This window comes from Crocodylus siamensis, chromosome 4 (genome assembly GCF_052110815.1).
Source record: "Crocodylus siamensis isolate JL-2025a chromosome 4, ASM5211081v1, whole genome shotgun sequence".
NCBI classification, from domain to species: Eukaryota; Metazoa; Chordata; order Crocodylia; family Crocodylidae; genus Crocodylus; species Crocodylus siamensis.
Window position 1 is genome coordinate 205,537,507 of NC_143398.1, and position 20,596 is coordinate 205,558,102.

Genomic DNA, 20,596 nt, shown 5'->3' on the forward strand with positions numbered 1-20,596 from the left:
TGCTAAACAAAGTGATTTTTTTTGTGCATCTTACAGTTCTTACTATCTTGTAAAAGTTATAACTCCCATGCATTGTATTGTTTTTGCAGATTAACTCTAGCCGAATATCATGAACAGGAGGAAATTTTCAAGCTTAGATTAGGACATCTCAAAAAGGTATGAGTACTTTGTTCTTGGATTTTTGTTGTCATGCATCAAAATAAAAAGCAAATGGTGCCATAGCAGCAACTAGAGCAGGCTTCTTTTCAAAACTGCTTCTTTTCAAAACTAGAAAGCAGTGTAGAATTGTGTACTGAATAGTGACTTTATTTGTTCTAAATCTGGGGAGATAATGTACTGAACTTCTTGAAAGGTGTGAGTCCATCTGATACTCTGAACAAGCATTGGAATGATTATTGTCAGGGATTTTTATAGTCACTCATCGAAGGAGGGTATGTGTATAGAGTAACTCCCAACGTTGTTTTGTCATTAGTTGTGTTTGCTGCCTAAAATGTTACTGGCCGTGTAATGACTCTTTGAAATATTACGTTTCTTTAAGGCAAGCTGGTGAAGTCGGGATGAGCTGAGGGCAATCTACTTTCTGCAGAAAAGTATTGAGCACCTCATAAGATTAGACATTATTGCTTTAACCTTTTTTGTCTTTTAAATCATGATTTCTTTTTCCTTAGGAACAGGGCACAGCCCTTCAATTCTTAGTTACAGTGTAAGGTGCAATGAATGTTACAGCAGTATGTTAAATGTGGAAAAACTAGAATGTAGATAGTGAGATTTTTGTTGACCATGCAGCAGGCTTCTTACATTAAATAACTGTTAACTTGTTTCTCCCCTACTGCCTATCAGGCTTTCATTTCTGTAGCTGCCAAATTTCAGCCAGAATCTGGAGAGTGATTTAAGTGCTTTCATGGGATCTAGGATTTTGAAACGAGGGGTAGAGATGGTATGATTATCACATATAATAAAACATATTTCTCTCCAGTTAAGGAAACTAGAAGCTTTACCAATATGCTTGAGGCCTAGGGGTATATTATTTAGTTTAAGATCACAGGAAAAACAAGTGTAACTTTATTGGAAGGTGCATTGATTTGGTATACCATATATTATTTATAAAAGCACAACAAACCAGGCAAAATAATCAAATGAGAATTGCATGTAAATCTTTTAAATTCATAAAACAAAATCTAGCCGCCTTAAGTACCTTGACAGTGCATCCAGTGCTTCCACTGAAGGTTATTTCCATACCTGAATTGATGTTCATCTGAGTTAACGTTTGCACACCTACGTTTAGTGTTTTTAGCTAGAGTCTCCAGTGCTGTGAAATAGAAGCTACATTAAAAGGAGCAGCTACTACCAGAATTTCAGTAGAAGGAACAGCTTGATTAGTGTAGCATCAAGAGCATTAAAAATGGAGAGAGGGTTGTTAACACCTGTGGAATGAGAAGTGTTTGGAAGGAGTTGGGTAGATAGCAATGAACCACAAAGTTGAGAGGTTTCCTCATTGCTACCTGAATAGAAATTGTACTGGTACTGCAAGGCAGTTGGTTTTAAACTTTGAGTGGACCAGGAATCAAAGTGGGGTGCAACTGTACCCATCTGGATCCACCTTGGGTGCTGTTGTTGGGCTTCTAAAATGTTCAGGCCCAGATTAAGTTAATTGATTTGGTATTAAGTTGTGTTGAGCATTCTGATGTCAGAACTTCCGACTCCTCAAGCCAAGAAAAGAATTTGATGATGAGTTGATTTATACATACTCAGAGGAAAGAGGGCAATGGGTTAAATATGATAGCTAGAAATTTCTTGTCCATAATGCATACTGCACAGCTTGTACTTTATGCTTATTATAAACTTTTTAGGTATTAAAATTAATTCAGCCATTTGAACAGTGCAGTGTAATGCAAAGATATTTGTTTAACTTGGCTGCTTCAGACAAACTCATCTAAACTGGATTTGAAAAATTGTATTTTAAAACTGGAAAATAGCAGATGATCACAACAATTTTATATGAAAGGTAGTGGAAAAAAATTAAGGGCAGCAAAAGAACAAGATATGGAGTAAAATAACTTTTTTTCCTGTTGCTCCCATTTTTTAAAAATTAAAAAGCTATTCCATTTAAATTTATAGGTAATTATCACACTTTAGTTGTTTTTAAAAAGTAGCAGTCTGATTTAGAGTATATTGCTGTTTTCAGTGATTACCTTGTTTTGATTTTTGTTAACCTTTTCAGTTGTCATCATCAGCTAGCCCACTGTGCATAGCAAGGGGGACTGTATATTGAATAAAGTACTCTCCAGGTTTTGTAACCATTTCCAAAGAACTTCTCCTTCCTTCTCTTTATTAAAATTATTTTTGTTGTGTGATATTTTTCTTTTTTTTAGTGAACTTGCCTTTTCTTCCTTCTGAGCCCTGCTATTCCAGTAATTCTTTTTAAAGAGATGGTCAAAAGGGTAGTATACTAATTGTTGGCTGTACAAACAAGGAATTCCAGTAGTATGTTAAGAAAACGAAATGCTGGAGTAAATATGGAAGAAATTCTATATTAAGCATTAAATAAAATTGCATTTAATTGTGAATCAAAGTAGGGAGAGGTACTTAGTCTGAAATTAGGCAGAAGGCAGGGCAGGATAACAAATTATAGACTAACCTGGAGTAGGCTGTAGCCTACTAAAGTTCATGCCTCTGACCAAGTTAGTTGTACTTAGCAGTGAGGAGCTTTGGCAGCAGTTGCTTTCTGCCACTGTTGCAGAGAAAAGCAGTTATAGTGGATGCTTTTCTTCCGCTGCTGCAGGTTCTTTCTACCCACCTCTGACCTGAACTGGGTCAATCCTAGGGATATGAAAGGTTAAATTTCTTTCTTCATATTAGGTGATCATTTAACTCATAAACCCAGAGATTACCCGTTATCTTACTGGTTATTGTTTAGTGCAGGGTGGGGGACAGTCTGGCAGGGAAAGGGGGAGGAAGCTGTGCAGTGCCCCACAAGAACCCAAAGGCAGGGTAGGCAGGAGGAAGGAGGGGCAAGGGGGATTGAGATTAAAGAGGAGAAAAGCTGTGACTCATCAATTAAGCCGTTAGCTGTTTGCAGTTGCTCCCTCCCTCCCAGCCCAAGACCTCATCTGGACTGCGTTGTCTGACTGAGCTTGCCACTGCCTTTCCTTCCACCCTTCCCGCCTCTCCCCCCAGATCAAAGGGCCCTAGGAGCAGCTCCCAGCAGCAGCTGTGTCTGAGCTGCTGTGTTATTGGCTAACTGATAGAAGAGATTAAACATAATTTTTTAATGATATTTACATCCATAGTTAATTGAGCCAGCAGCCTATAAAAGTTGCCAACAGCTGTCCTGAAGGAATTAATCTTCAAATTTTGTGGGATTGTTGGCAACAGAATCTTCTCAGACGTACAAGTTTAAACATTGGAAATCTTACTTTAATAAACTAAGGACCCTGACAGATGTCAATTTAAAGATATGATGGAATCTGATGCAGATTCCCAACAATCACATTTCCTGCCATGCCGCCCATGCATGGCAGGAAGTGCTATTGTAGAATGCAGCATCAGATTGCATTGTGCCATATTGCCGTTGCAGGTGGAGCCTGATCCTAGGCCCTCCCTACACCAGTGAATTAGCAGGTGTGGCTCCTTGCACTCTCCCTACTGAGAGCCCCTACCAGCTGATCAGAGCTCCCAGCCTCTGGGACATGCAGGAGGCTTCAAGACTCCCATGTGGTCCAAAGGCTAGGGGCATTTGGCCATACATTCAGGTACAGGTGTGCTAGGAACCAACCACAAAATCATTACATACATTGTGTTACGTGCAATATGTGTAATAACTTTGAAGCAGGTTCTTTGTTTTTTTGAGGCCATTAATTAAATGATTTTTTGCCCAGGTCACTACTTAAAGATGATATTAACCATTTAATCATGTCTTAAGTGTAAAGTCTGTCAGGGGCCTAAATTCACCTGCTTTGAGGATGATGATACTGTTTTTTCTTTGTTTAAGAAATATTGATAGGGAAAAGCTTGAATCTCTTAAGAGAAATTTGTTGTCACTGGAGAAGGAGGCTACATGAGTATAGTTCTGTAGAGCAAGTGTTTTAAAAAGAGCACTGAATTTTTATACTTTTGTTTTTGCTAATATTTTGTAGGGATTTAATACTGTAACTTGACACAATGCAGCATCTAGGGGAAGGTACTGTTGGGAGGTCATGTAAAATGCACTTGGACAAAATATGGTTGCACTTCAGATATCAGTGCGGTTGTGCATTGACTCTGAAGGGGCTTGGTTCTCTTCTGGCAGTTTTGGGTATGTTGAAAAGCAGTTTTGGGAAAAATCTTTTTGATACAAATGTTTTCACCTTTTTGGTGACATTTTCCCTTCCTGTCTGTTGGTAGAGAGAGCTTCCTCCACATTTTTTGCCTAATGCTCCAGTGCTATATGTTGCTCTGTGCCTGGATTCTTTTCCTTCTCTTCCTATATATTGCTTGCTCCTTCTCTTCACTTTTAAAATCATTGCCTGTTTCTTCTTCTCTCTCTCTCTCTCTCTCTCTCTCCCTCCCTCCCTTCCCCCACCTTTTTTTTTTTTTTTTTGCTTCACAGTAGTGCTGCTACCACCAATATTCTTCTTTTCCTGACTCCAAGGAAATTTCTTGCCTGCTAGTGATTCTTATCCTGAAGAATGTTTTTTTTTACTTCATTTTGTATTTCAGTGATGTGAAACAGGAAAATATCTGATTCTGCTTTACAGGTATTCCATGAGTTAGTGTCCAAAATAACATCTAGAAACAGTGTAACCAGCCTGTTTTCCTTGGACTATGAACAACTTTTTGAGAACCACTGAATTGCATTTTTGTTAATGAAAAAAAATCCTTAACAGATGCATTTGCAGGTTTTTTGTTAGCCTTTGGGAAAATGATGAATAAAACGCACAATTGTGTTTTTAAAATTCATTTATGGAGTAATATAAAGTTATATGGAGCTGCATATTATATCAGGGCATTCAACTGTACTTTAAAGGTGAATCTAAATATTAAAAATATTTAACACTGTATATAAAAAGAGAATGCAGATGATACTGTATAGTTGGAGAAGCAAGTAATCCACCCAGTTTTGTCAACAGAAAACTAATCTTCTGTATCATCTTCAGATGTTGAATATTTGGGATTTGGTGTTTTTTTCTCAAAATGAGAATGTAAAATAGACTTTGTTTTTACTGCCTATCATAAGAAGAGACTCAAGAGGTCTGTGGAAAATGTTCTTTTGATACATCTGAGTCTTAAATGCACTGGGAATATGTTCATTTAATTTGTTTCAGATAACAGTTAAATTTGTTTCAGTTATCCAGTTCAGCTAACACTTTTTAGTGGGTGTCACTTCAGCTAGAATAATTCCATAATTGCTATGTTTTTGTGTGTAGATAGATTTCAACTTTTCTTATTTGTAAAAATCAACTGAATTGTAATTCTTTCAAAAATGTTTCAGTTTACATATAAGTGTTAATGGCAGAGCCGTATAGAGTACAAATATGTAACAAACAGCATGGGTAGGGACAGAAATTACATGCAAACTGATATGTGATCAGAAACCAGTTCAAATATGTAACACAACGAAGTTCCGTGCACATAAACTGCTTTCAAAATGGCTGAAACTAGTTTAAAATAAACCATAAACCTGGAGGATGGATGTAGCATCAGACTTAACTGATTTAGGTTAAATCAGTTTATTGAGCTTTTGTGCCAGATCCCCTCCAGATTCAAGTTAACTCACAGCCCCCCAGCCTTCCTCGGGCTTTGCACCTCTCCTGCAAATCACCCCTCTTCTCCTCCCCAGCTTGTAACTGAGCCACTGCAGGCATGTGGCAGCATTTCTGGAATTATAAGTGAATGTCTGTTCACTTGCTTATCAGTTCAGTCTGAGCAGTTTAACTTGAATTGATTGAATTGATTCAGCCTTGGGCTTTTTGACTGTCTGTACTTAGCCCATATGAAGAATATGAAAATATTGTCCCTGACAGGTTTGGGTTTTTTAAATTTTTGATTAGAGTTAGATGTTTGTGTTTGAACAAACAGAGATCAGTTTACCAATAATAATATTCCTCTTGCCTCTTGAATGTGTCGCCTTAAAAGTTTGCAGTGGCAAGGTGATGTATTCTGTTTCCTTGTTGGGTTTTTCCTTTGGTGTAGAGCTGCCAACTCTGTCTACCTTCATTCAGGTCCAGCTTGTGGCAACAATAGCTTGCAGTAACCTGACAAAATTGTTTGCTGTATTGCACAGCAGTAAAGTGAATGCAGTTCCTCTACAGAGGAAATAAAATGTTAACACAGTGCTGGATACTTTTCAATATGCTTTCACAATGAGTCTTCTATTTTAACAGAAAAACAAATTACAGGCTAGTTAATTTTAATATAGCTATGTGCTTATCTGTCTTCTGCCAAAAAATTCTTTAAAATCTGTGTCTTGAGTCTCAGCTTTATTACATTAGTTCTCTGCTAACATAAGCTTTGAGATCTCATTTTCCTTTGTTTCACTATGGACCTGTAATTTAAAAACACATTGCTGCACAGAAATTCTTCACATGCTTTGTTTGGTTGTGTTAGACACAACAGCCTTGTATACTGTACATGCCAACTCTAATGTATCTAAAGGTTGCAACTTGTATGCAAGTTGGAGGGCAGGGCATAACAGTACAATTTTTGTTGTCACTTAAGAACACAAATCAAGAATACTTTACCACATTTTTTGTGATAAACCTTTCTTAAAAGGTATTATACAGTTAAATCATCTTTTTAAGAATGTTTATTTTAAAATAATTTACAAATGCTTTAATCTGAGGAATGATCAAAATATTACTGAATTGGGATACCAAAAAATAAAAAAAAAAGGGATGTAGCACATTGAGAACTCGATAGTAACAAAATGATGGTGCTGTGCATATGCAAAGGTTTTCATGTTTAAATTAGAATTTAAACTTGTTAACTCATGTTCAACTTGTAGGAAGCATTTTTACAGATTATATAACCATTTTAACTATAAATACCAAGTGCAAATAAAGTATTAGAAGTTTCATTGATTACAAGATATAACAGAATGGGTAACTATTTAAAGTATATCTGTAAAAGGCAAGTGCCTGGAATAGGTATTTGGAGGGCAGAGGGTGGGGGTTAAAGTATTGTGTTAGTTAGGGACTGGCTTAAGTCAGGTGGTTTTGAAATCCCCACCCTGGGCAGGTCCATATGAGTGCACACGTTTGTTTTTCCAAGGACAAGTAGCAGTGGCACAAGGTGTGCTACTGCTGCTTGTCCCCAGGGAACACCTGTGTCACGCACTCTCTCTGACACACAGCAGGTTATGCCAGCTGGATCAGGGGAGCACAGTTACTGGCCCCAGCAACTTTACCTGGGTCCCGGGGACCAGGCAGGCTCTGTTTTTGGGCAGTGCACACTGCTGCCACGTGCACCACCTTGGTTTTTTTCATGTGGGTTTTTTTGACCCCTGGATCTCCTGGGGTCAAGAAAACCTTCTGTGCTGCAAAGTACAGGGAACACCTGCATGTGTGGTGCCGCAGACTGGTCGGTGGCATCACACACTGCACATCCACGCTCACCTGTATGTGGCCCCTGTGTCTTTGGCAGCATACATATTGCAGATGAGAACTTATTAATACATAAGTGGGAGAATTTTTTGAAACTACAAAAATATTCTTTGATTAAATAATTGACTTTATATGATAATGAATAATTCTTTATTTCTTGCTTAGTTTCACACATGAGCTTCAAAATATTTTAAAATAATTTTTTCCTAAATTGTAGATTTGTACAAAATCTTAACTGTACATATCTCATTCTTTTTCTACCTTATGAGTCACTTTCAGGCCACTTTCTAAGTAATATCTTTCTGGCTGAGGTACAAGACCAGCTGCCTCTTAGCTTGAATAGCATCCCTACAGTACAGAACAAAACTGTGAACATCCTACTACTTACAGGTTTCATGGAGGGAAAGGTTGCTTGAAATAGGTTCATCTTATCTCTTTGAATTTCTTAGACATTATGAAAAAAGCAGTTCTGACTTCTAGTTCAGCAGGATTTCGTGATGCAACATTCCTCCATCACCACTTGTATTGATATACGGGTAAAAATATCCTTTTCAAATAGGGAACAAATTGAGCTTTTATGGTTGATTCTTTTCATATGCAGGAAGAAGCTGAAATACAAGCAGAACTTGAACGTTTGGAGAGAGTTAGAAATCTTCACATACGAGAACTAAAAAGAATAAACAATGAAGATAATTCACAGTAAGACACTAGATTTTTGCTTCTGAGTGTTTAACACTTATTGTATTTTAAAAAACTGCATTTTCCTAGAAGGGAGGAGGATATGCCATAACTTTCTTTAATCATGTTTTATGCAACTTATTTTGAATTAGGCTGACTTTTAATTAAAAAGTGATTATAATACAGTAAATATACCAAGAGCTTACAAAAGATATAAGGGATAAGGCACAGACCTGAACTGTGGAAGAACTAAAACTAGCTAACTCCCATACAAAGAATGCTTATGGGAGAATCTGGAATGTAACCTACTTACCTAATAATAATGCATGAAGACAGTGAAATTTTAATTCAGTGGCAGAAATTGTATGATGCTGTACTGCTATTTTTGGGCGGGGGCAGTTGGTGTGGTTTATGTATTTATCCTGTATGGGAAAGTATCTCAAATGACCAAGTTATTTGTGTATGATACAACTGTTTCTTTCAGCATTTGAACATCTTTGGTAATCTGCTATCATGGTCAAAATAGCTAAACTTTACTCAATTAAATGAATGAAATTAACTTGTCTCCAGTGAGAGGACATCCTGAATTGAAAGATTTAATTTTAATTTTATTATTACTTCATCATTTTCCAGTGTTTTAAAACCAACAGTAATGCAGTTAGATGAATATTTAATATGTAATGTTTTTAAAAATGGTTGCTGTATCCTGGGAGAGTACAGAAAACTTTGATTACCTTGTAACTAGTACCAGGGCCACCTTGTGCTGCTATTTTGGATACAACAAGTAATTGACATTGAAGTCATACATTTCTGTGGCCCATACTGCCAAATTTCAGTTTTATGGGAACAGACAGCCAAGAAGTAACATAGCACTAGCTATAGAAAATACCAGAAGCCTACCTACTGGATTATTCTAAGTATGGATCTCTGTTTTAACTTCTCTACTCAACTGATCTCAGGTAGGGGAAGGAGTGGGGTGAACTGCATGCCTTCTGAAAGTATACCCATCCATCTTAGAAAGCATGATGGATTTAGGGAGTTTGGCACTGGAAACTCTCAGGCAAAGTAACTTTCTCTTAACCAAATACTGAAACTTCTTTGTCCTTAATAATTGTCTTGTAAAGCAGGGGTGGGCAATTATTTCGGGCACAGGGCCACTTACAGAGTTTTGGCAAGCTGTTGAGGGACACATGGGTAGCACTGCCCCTTGACAGGTGCCCCGCCTCCTGGTTGCCAATTGGGAATGGAAGTCCCACCCCCTAAACCCCAACCTTTGCCACCAGAAGTCCCTCCCCTTGCCCCTGGGAGTACTCCTTTCAGCAAGGGGTTTTGCCATCTCAGAACCAGAAAAATACCAAATTATATTCTAAAAATCAACTGTCTACAACATACATTAATTTGATTTCAAAAAATCTTTTTGTCCTGATTTATATGCATTTGTGTAGTGCACATAGAGGTGATCACACAATAAGTGTGGAGTAAAGGAGTATGTGGGTGTGTGTGAATATGTGGGGTATGGGGTTTTAACAAACACCATGCCCCCCCCCACCCGGGCCGTGGGGTAGCAGCACACCCCTGCTCCCATGGCCCCTGGCTGTATCACTGGACCATGTGTTGCTGGAGCAGCCACATGTGGGGAAAGCTGTGGAAGGCAGACACTTCCAGGTGGGGTGGGGGCTGGGAGTGGAGCGGGGCTGGTCTGGTCTTTCTTCTAACCCTTACCAGCTTCCCCTGGGTCCCACTGCCCCTGGCTCCTGTCATCTTTGACAGGGAGCCCAGAGCAAATAAATATTAATTTTCTAAACTTTGTAGGTGCCCTGCGGGCTGGACAGAATGGCCTGGTGCGCTAGATCCGGCCTGTGGGCCATATTATGTCTGCCTCTATGATGAAGGTTGTATGGTAGATGGTAAGTAGGTGAATAACCTGAAAATATTTAGTGAGGGGAGAATGAATTGGGTCACAAAATCTATTCCATAGATGTTTCCCATTCTTCATAATCATTTTTATGGAATAGATTTTGTGACCCAATTCATTCTCCCCTCACTAAATATTTTCAGGTTATTCACCTACTTACCATCTACCATACAACCTTCATCATAGAGGCAGACATAATATGGCCCACAGGCCGGATCTAGCGCACCAGGCCATTCTGTCCAGCCCGCAGGGCACCTACAAAGTTTAGAAAATTAATATCTGCCCCCCCAACCCTCCCTGCCACCATTGTGTTATATATAGATATAATATTTTACACAAAATATTTGCATATTAAAATATCCAATTGAGAGAGAGATCTATATATATATATCTCACAACAGTGGCAGGTTGGTGGGGCATGCCAAGCTTAGCCCCAAAATAGCCATGGGGAGGGGCAGGCCCAGCCTCGCAGTGGAATGCGGGGAAAGGAAGAGCGGGCCCTGCCTCAAAGGGGTGGGGGAGGGCAGCTTGATGCAGGCCTCTGTCCCCACACTCATCATCCTTGATGGGCAATTGTCTAGTAAATGTATATATTACTACGTTGAAGAAAAAAGATGCAACTTTAGGAAACGTCATTTATTGGCAGAAAGATAATCAAATTCCCCCCCTGAACTGGCAGCCTCAGAGTTGTGGAGGGGAGGCTTAGTTTTGGCTCAAATTGAAAAGTACTTTTAGTTCTTTTAGGATTTAAATTTTGTGTTTTGTTTTGCGTCACTTGTTTTTATTAGACCAACTATATCATGGGGAGAGAAGTCTGACAAGCTTTTGGGTACACACTGCCCTTCATCTGGTCTAGGGGAGAGGCAGACAGCTTGGTCTAAATAGCAGATAGAGAAAAAGCACGTGGATTACATATGAAACCATCTGCTTAAAGGAATGGAAATATTCCCAACACCCCCATTACCTCTTCCTAGCCTTCAAACAAACATCAAGTCTGGCCCAACTCATCATCAAAAGCAAACTCACTTCTGATCCATAAACACCAAATGACACAACCCTGCCTTATCAATAGAGGCAAAATCTATAAACACATCTCTACAGTCAACACTTCCCCACAATGAAACCATCGTAATCTACAGATCGTATGTGCATCTGTTGCAGAATGTGGTGCATCTCATCTAGTGTGCCTGATGTCCTCATAGAAACTTTGTGGTTGAAACTAGACAAAAGCTATGCACCTGGAATGAACTCTCACAAAAGAGATGCACAAAAACTTGTAAGGGAACATTTTTTATTTAGCCCAAAACATTCCCTTTCTGCCATCACATCACAGTCCTTAGGCTCAAGGGAAGTCTATGAAATTATTTTCAGAAGACAGGCCTGAGAACAGAAATTCCTAACCTTACTGGACAGTAAAAGTATGGACTAGACATAGTTGATGGTGTTATGACTCGTAACTTACCTCTCTACATTCCACTGGTAATAATAAATTTTTTCTTTTTGATGGTCTTGCTCTTCCACTAGTTAGATTAGCAGAATTCTTGGACCATCATGGCTGCAAAATCATTTTAACACTACCATGCTGCTTACATTACCTGTTCTACTGCAGTTCGTTCTGTCTGTAGCCATTCATGAAAGTGTCTTGTTGCTCCTTATTCTTCAGTTCTCCATTCCTTAAGCAGGCTCTTTTCATTTACATGGAGGTCTCCAACCTTTTTAATAGTAAAGATCACTTTTTGGCACCCCAGGATCTACTGCCCCCCCCCCCCCCCGGACGAGCCACCCAGGCTCTGACCCTACTCACCCAGCCCAACCCGGGCAGCAGAGGGCATAGCTCAGCCCACCCACGTGCATCCTGGCGTTCCCAGTCATGGAGCCTCTTTTACAGACTGAGATCAACTGTCAGGGGCTTCACGCTCGACTGTCTGGTGACCACTGACATAAAGTAAATAGTTTTGTTCTATTTGCTGTTTAGCTCAAGCTGTTTGCCTCTTCCCCCTTGCCTGAGGAAGGACAGTTGTGGGCCCAAAAATTTGTCAAAATTGTCTCCTAACTGTATAGTTGGTCCAAAAACCTTTGCCTCGTGTAGATTAGATTGTAAAATGCATTTTGTTGCAGGTGCCCGGTCCAGTAGATATAGTTAACAGTCCAGTAGATATAGTTTCCTGATAGACTAGAATTGGAAATAGGTCAGAAGTTATCTCCTCAGGAAGCCAAAGCATGGAACTAGGGTTTCCCATGCCTGGTACAGTGAGGAGATGGCTCCTCCCCTTATAAGAGAAGGGGGTCCCACCAAAGGTACTCAGCCAAGCTAGTGGGATTGGGAACTGAAGCCATCCTTCTACGTGAGGGTACACATTAGAAAGAAAAGGTGGCCTGCACTGGACAAGCTATTTTGTCTGGTATCAAGATATGAGGTAATATAAAGTAATGCCTAGTTAAATTGCATGCTGTCTTCCTACATTCTGGGACAAAGAATGAACTGATGGACAGGAAGTATAAAAGGAATTCTGAAAATTTTCAGATATCTAGATAAACAGGACTTAAAAAATTACAAAGATTTGAAGGGACCAGATTTCACAGCCTACTCCTATATCTCCACAAAATTACTTGGCAACATCTTACTTTTCTTTTAAGGTTCAAAGATCATCCTACGCTAAATGAACGGTATTTGTTACTGCACTTACTTGGCCGAGGTGGCTTCAGTGAAGTATACAAGGTAATGTGGATTTGGGCGTGCAGTGTAATATTTCATAGCCGCATAAGTTTTTTGTACTTAATTTGGTTAGCTTTAGTCATAAATAAGCCAAGAGGATTTTAATATGGTAGTATTCTTAAACATTACCTAGGAAAACTCCTTAATTAATATGTGAGGAGAAAGCATCACTGGGCTTCAGAGTAATATAACCAATATGAAGCGTTTTGTTGTTAAACAGTGAAGGAGTTGGGTTTGTGACTGGAGACTTGATAAATGCACTAAAAATGCAACAGTTTGCATAATTAGGAATTTGCAGTTCAACATATATGAACTGCAGCCAGTAGAAGGTGATACATGGCAGTGAAGTACAGTTTTTATTAAACACAAATATAGATGTTACCTTTTGTCATAGTTTCACTGTATATTAATCATCTATTTTTCTTAATGTAAAATTGGTAGAAGCTTGCAGGAAGTACCGAGGAAAGTAAAAATTGTCGATGATAACGATAACTTAATAGAACACCAACTTTCTAAACTGTATGTGGTGTTATACTGCTACCTGAAAAATATGTTATTTGTATACTTCAAGTTAATCTACTCTTCATGACTGTGAAAATTTCTTTAACAATATATAATGTTGTAGTGACACATCTCTATAGTTTCATTTTGCTTACAGTTCTTCTGTAGAACTGTGGATTATATGCTAAATTTGCACCTTTTTATTTGTTGTGCTTTAATTATCTTTGGTTGTAACTGTCCATTCTCTCTCTTGCTCTTTTAAGGCTTTTGATCTTTATGAACAAAGATATGCTGCTGTGAAGATTCACCAGCTTAACAAAAGCTGGAGAGACGAGAAGAAAGAAAACTACCACAAGTAAATATTAATGATTTATGGTTCTTATGGTAAATTGATCGGTAGTCTATTGATCGTTAAAAGTTAATATATTGTCTTTTTAGGCATGCCTGCCGAGAGTATAGAATACACAAAGAACTGGATCATCCCAGAATAGTTAAACTATATGACTACTTCTCTTTGGATACAGATACGTAAGTGTTTAAAATTGCACTGATTTCAGAACTTGTCAAATATTTATTTTTTGAAATGCTGACTGTATTGACTCTGATATCCTCCAAATTCCTATTCTGGAATATTTTTACTTCAGATAAGGGGACTGGAACTTTTCTTAAAAGTGTCCTAAACTGCCAATTCTGGCTGGGAGAAAATTCCCCTAGATGCAGGCTTTGTCTAAGACAACCAGAAGTCTGTCTTTTGAGGACTGTCTTACCCTGACAAAGGACATTATAGGGCAGGGGTCAGTAACCATTTTGCCTGTAGTGCAAGCCTGTGTCGCCCCTTTCTTCCTCATTCCCACCCCCAGCAACTATGCTTACCCTTTCCACTGATTCCCAGACCCCCTGCAGTGAGGGTAAGCACAGACATGGCAGAGATGCAGGCTCCTCAGTGGAGGGGAGTACTCTAAAGGAGATGATGCACAGTGCAGCTTCATGCTGCTGATTTCTACCATGCCACATTGGACCTTTGAGGGCTGGATCAGACCTCTTCCTGGTCTGGATTCAGCCCATGGGCTTTTGGATACTGAACCCTGTGCTACAACATCAACCTGTGGTAGCTAGTGGTGTGCTGATTCAAGGCAGAGCTATAGCTAGAGTACCCCAGGAATCCTAGAGTACCCCAGGAAGGCTGCTGTAATGCTGGTAGGCCACTAGGGTTAAGTTATTCCAGGGGCCCTTCCAGCACACCACGTATCCCAAGACTGGGAGATTCCATCAATACCATCATGCAACTCTTCCTCTGGGCTGCAGTTACTAACAGCACAATGCAGGATTTCACCTTAAGCAATTAAACGTGTATTTTTATCAAGAAACTTATCGAAATATACAAGAAGGAAAGAGTTACTTGGCCTTTTTAGTATTTTGGGATTTTTTTCTTTTAAACAAAAACGCTTTGACTGCTAATATGAGTTTTTATAAAATAATTGGTATGCTAGATCCTTTTATACATAATTAGGTTTGCAGATATTCATATATGTGAATTTGTTAAACTTGTCAGCATCAGACTTCACTTATTTTTTCGTTATGCAATTATTTGATTGCAAATGATTGTGCAATTAGCAGTTTGTAATCTGTTTTATCTAACTCTATATCTCTGAATTTTTACTCTAGGTTTTGTACAGTGTTAGAATACTGTGAAGGCAATGACTTGGATTTCTATCTCAAGCAACATAAATTAATGTCAGAGAAGGAAGCTCGGTCCATTGTAATGCAAATAGTAAATGCACTACGGTATCTCAATGAGATCAAGCCCCCTATTATACACTATGATCTTAAACCAGGTAACTGAGAAATGCTATAGCTGGAATTACAAACAATCTTGTTCTCATATTTTATTTGTAATTCATGTTGAAAAATCTCATTAACTTCTACCTGTCCTTTCATTTAGAATTCGTCCAAAATCTGGCATTTTCTCTGCATTCTAGTGCTAAATCCTTTAGTCTTTTCTTTGGTTATCTCTTGCCTCACTCATAAGATCACAGGCTGATGCAAAAGGACTAAATTTAGTTCTTTATCCTATGGGATAAGTTCCCAGAACTTGTGATGGAACCATATTTTTAGAAATGTAAGGATAATACATAATTGGTATTAGTCAGTTCTGAAAAATATTTTCTTTCTCTGGTTATATCTTTCTTACCTACTTGCAGTTTTCATTGGCAATCCATCTCCTTTACATTGAGTTCTAGCTCCTAGGCCACTGGCACATGTTACACTTACAGTGTGATTAACCTGTTAATCGCACCAGAAAGAAGTGCTAGATGTTCAGCCAAATTATGGCACCATAAGTGGCAAACTAGCCACAGATTTAATCCATACAAAATGTGGAACTTTATGGGTTTTTTTTTTATGGTACCATAAATTGAACAAGATTAGCATGGACATGGGGGACAACACTGGGACAAGGATTGCCCACCTTTCAATGCCTAAAATTGGTTGTCTGGGAGATGCACCAGTTGTGAGGCTCCCTAATGGGAACACTTATAGATAACACTTGCACACAACACTTGCATCTAGCAGCCTTTCCTGCCTTGCCTAGCAGTCGCTAGGGCAACTCCCCTGGGTAAGGCGTTTTAAAATGTAGATTTCCAGGGAGCTGAGAGATGCACCAGTGATTTGTAGGCCAGGGCATAGAGACACTGGGATGGGGGAGAGGCTCTGTGATTTCTAAAACAGGCAGCTGGGGCAGTCCTGGGGATCTCCATGGCCAGTCCTGGCAAATCAACTGATTATTGAACCTAGCCCCAGACAGACCCAGTCTGGAACTTTTCAGTGACTGTAAGGACAGTCCTGGGGTTGGGACAGATCTGTCCCCTGCCCTATCCTTAGGATTGGGTTGGGGCAGTCCCACAATACCATATTTTGGATCAGAGGAATTTTATGCCTATCCCAGATACTGTACCTCCTGCCAGACACCTGTGGCATGGCAGAGGGTGTGATGTTGATGCAGCATAAAATTCCCCTGATCGATCCCTCTCTCTCTCTCTCTCTCTCTCTCTTCCCCCCCCCCCCAGGTGCCCAAGACATCATGCACGAGTCTCTGTGTAATTTTACTATTACCTACAACTATCCTTCCTCTTGCTGCAACCTCTTCTATGCTATTTTCTGATGCCTTCTTCCATTTGTGATAATAACCAGCTTCCTTCAACTCTCCTTAAATCGTGGTCTATTCATGTAGTCTTCCAACAATGATTAATCACAGAGTAAATAGAAATGAGCAAATGTTAACCAGACAATCTAAAGATCTGTACCATTTTCTGTTCTGGGTCTGCGTTTGACAAACAAGTGTATCTGATTTTTCTACTCCTTTTATGCATCTTGCATTGATTAAACTCCTTAAGACACTTTAGTAAAAATTTGTTAATATGGATTTGTTTCAGGTCTGGTGGAACAATCTAATACACGTGCAGTTCAAGATTATCATACAACAATTCTGAACATAATTGTTAACGCAATATAAGATTCTTTTCCCAAAAAATTAAAGAACATAAAACAGCTTGCACAATAAAAGTATAATAGTGAAAGAACAAACATAAGTGATAAATACACTGTACAGTTTAAAACCCTGGGGTAAAATCCTTGGTTTTACGAATTTTTTCACAGTCCTGGTGGCATATAGGGGGCCTTAAAGCCAGCATACCATAGATGGAAAAGATCATCATGACCTGAGTGTGGCTGTGTTCTAGTGTTTCCAAGATAAACAGTTGGTCCTGACTGGGGGAATCTAGGTGCGTTCCAGGTGGAAACAATCTCAGAGACTGCTCTAAATTTTGCTAAGGGTCAGAATGACTCCAGATTTGAGGGTGGAAGGGGCAAAGTGGAGGGTTGTAAAGTTGCCTTTACCCACTCATTATACCAAACTACTGAAATTGTACTTATTTAGTTTTCTTCTAATGCTAGATTTCCATATTTATAATGTTTCTTTCTTACTAGGTAATATTCTTCTGGTAGATGGAACAGCATGTGGAGAAATAAAAATCACTGATTTTGGGCTGTCTAAAATAATGGATGATGATAGCTATGGTGTGGATGGAATGGACTTGACTTCACAAGGGGCAGGAACTTACTGGTAATTTTAAGTTTGGAGAAAGTTGTTGAAACTGTTTATCCTCATCAGATGCCAGGGATGCTCATATAAAAATAGTTGAGATATCTAGGGCTAAAAGCATTTGAAAATAAAATGGATGCAAGGGAAAACATTTTAATGCAGCGCTTACCATGTGAATCTCAGTATTGCAGAATGTCACAGAATGGTAATAGGAATTAAATTTAATGAGATACAGTACTGAACTAGGTGGGTCTTTGATTCCTTTTAGTACTGCAGTTCCTATATTTCTGTTTTCATCCCTACCATACAAGTTGGTTCATACTTCTCTGTCTCCCAGGAAGTTATCGGCCCACATATGCCTCATTCACTTGATTCCAAGACAAGGTGTGTGCTCCCTCCCCCCCGCACTATTTAATATGCCGGGGGGCGGGGTGCAGGGAGCCTCTCATCTTGGAATTGGGTACAAACCAGGGTGGGGAAGGCAGCTGCTGCAGTAGTTCCAGCCCCAACCCCAGGTTAGAGCCAGAATCGCAGCTGCTGCTTATTTCTCTCCCTGCCTCTACCCCCCTCCCCCACCACCCTCTACCCCCCCACCCAACCGCTCCACTGCAGCCCCTGCGCTCCCAGGAATTCCAGTGGTTGAGGTAATGGAGTCTCTTATACATAATGTTAATTTTACATTCTGAAATTAGAAATCTCTTCCTAGCCATATTCTCTGACCCTGAAGACAACTGCAACATCAGTCTTGGTTGTGGGGGGTGGGGAAATAAACAGATGTCAGTATCATAGAACCGAGTTCTATGACTTCAGTTGAATGCATGTTTTCTGGCCTACCTACTTGCAGTGACTGGAGTTTGGGTTTTATTTTCTTCAGGTATTTGCCTCCAGAGTGTTTTGTAGTTGGCAAAGAGCCACCAAAGATTTCTAATAAGGTTGATGTATGGTCTGTTGGAGTCATCTTTTTCCAGTGTCTTTATGGCAGAAAGGTAAGGAAAAACCTTTCTGAATTTTAGTACAAGTTTGTCTGTTTGCTTTTCCCTTATGGACCATAAGATTGTAGTAATAAAAAGCTTAATCTCTATGGAAAATGCCTTGTGCTTCTTTAGTTTGTGCGCATTAGTCCTGCAGGAGGTAAAGAAACAAATAATTGTGCCTGACATAAAATAGCATTTTACTGAAGGATTAGTAGATATTTTTGTCAGCACTCAGACAATTTAATATAGCGTGAAATTGAGATACTTGGACAGCTTTCATGAAGAAATTTATCTGAATTTATTTTTCAGCCGTTTGGTCATAATCAATCACAACAAGATATCCTACAGGAAAACACAATATTAAAAGCCACAGAAGTCCAGTTCCCAGTTAAACCTGTTGTAAGCAATGAAGCCAAGGTAATATTTTGTAGGATCTCTAATTAGCATGAAGTAAATATTGAATGTATTGTTTTTAGAGTATTTACTTCTTTGGAAGCAGGGGGTAAAATTCTCACTAATATAGGGGTATCTCATATGTAAGGATCTCCATAAATCACACAGGAAGTGCTCCCACAACAGCTCCTTTAATGTTTTTCATTCCAGCGCATCTCCCTCCCCCATCCCCTGATTGGCAGAGGAGTCCTGCCAGCTGGGCAGTTTGGTGCTGATCACTGACGAGGTTTTTGCTTCCCCAATAGTCAGTAGCAAACAGCCTGGCTGGCAGGGCCCCTCCTTCCATTGGGGATGGAGCAGGAAGGGGCAAACAGCAAAATGAAAAACATGGAAGGAGCTGCTGTGGGGGGGCACTTCTGGTATGACTTAAGGAGATCCCTACTTACTCATGTGGAAAAATATGATTGACAAGTTTCTTTGGTAATTCGCTTTCATTTAATTATTTCTTTTGAGTCTTACTCAAAGTCAGGTCGTAAAAAAACTATGCATTGGCAAAACTGACTTGATCTCTTTGCAGCTACGCTCTTCAAGGATTCCAGACTACTTCAAACAAGCACTTAAAAATGCCTCAAATGCTATCTACTTTTCTTTTTCCCTGGAATTACCCTGCTTGTGTTGGTCTTGTTGCTTCATTGGGACATCTAATGAAGAACTTTCATTAAAAATACAACCTGCTTCTGAAAATAGTGAATGCTTAAATTGTCTAGTCTTATCAATAGGGACCTCAAAACACAATTTTTGTGGAATTTGCAGAAATTGTAGAAACTGGCATTGCCTGTGAAATCCACAACAATAAAAAAAAACTTACTGAAAATAAAATGCTGGTTCCCCAAAGGGAGACAACAGTCCTCGTGGCTTCTATGACCCAGCTGTGCAGCCTGCTAGGGAGAGGGGGGTGGGGAAGGGGAGTTCTCAGCATGAAGGGAGTCCAAGATGGCTGCTGCCTCTGCCCCTTGCCACTGATTGGCTGAGAGGGCTGCCTATCATACAGCCCCAGCCCTTTCCACCAGTTGACAATGAGGGGCAGGGCTGTGGTGGACAGCCCTTGCAACCAATCAGCAGTGAAGGGCGGGGCCACCAGGGACCCTTGGCCAATTGAGGAGGAGGTGGGCTTCTGTCACGATAAAAATGGTGGCTGACTCTGCAGTCTGCCGGTGAAATTGGCCAGCTGCCTCCAAGTTGAGTAGAGCCCTACTTAGTCTGAAAAAGCAGCTTGGTTTCTGAAATAAATGCACCTGAAAAATGTTCCTGGTACTAGCGGTCCCTTTAAAATTCACAGCACACCTGGCATGCTAACTCAGGGTTGGTTTTTAAAAGTTAATTTCTCAAGAGGAGTGTAGCTTGATGATGGCTCAAGGCACAAGAATATCAAAATATTTAAGCTGGCATAAGGTATGCGGGATAGAGATTTCTACATTTAGAACTTTTCTACATTTGGGATTTGGACTTGCAGATAGTTTCTGGTACAAATACTAGAAGCCAGCTTAACTTTCAGATTTACAGACCAGACCAAACCAGCTAGAAAAAAAAAATAGAAAAAACACTTTTATGATCCAAAATTTTGATGTGAAAAGTATGGAGGAACAATAAATATGGAACCTAGAATAACATTTTAGTAGTTTTTAGTGTGCAAATTCCACTTTAAAATAATTTTCTGTCACTTATTTAAAAAAAAAAAAC

At 39.5% G+C, this 20,596-nt stretch overlaps 1 protein-coding gene across 1 annotated transcript in view; it reads left to right on the forward strand.

Moving 5' to 3' along the window:
• Positions 1-20,596, forward strand: part of TLK1 (tousled like kinase 1) — a 137,637-nt gene that overhangs the window by 112,721 nt on the left and 4,320 nt on the right. The window contains exons 12-20 of the mRNA XM_090045486.1: positions 90-156; positions 8,182-8,279; positions 12,811-12,892; positions 13,654-13,745; positions 13,829-13,918; positions 15,056-15,225; positions 17,375-17,510; positions 18,364-18,475; positions 18,773-18,880. Of these exons, the coding sequence (XP_089901612.1) occupies positions 90-156; positions 8,182-8,279; positions 12,811-12,892; positions 13,654-13,745; positions 13,829-13,918; positions 15,056-15,225; positions 17,375-17,510; positions 18,364-18,475; positions 18,773-18,880 (955 nt within the window). The remainder of the gene's footprint in view (positions 1-89; positions 157-8,181; positions 8,280-12,810; positions 12,893-13,653; positions 13,746-13,828; positions 13,919-15,055; positions 15,226-17,374; positions 17,511-18,363; positions 18,476-18,772; positions 18,881-20,596) is intronic.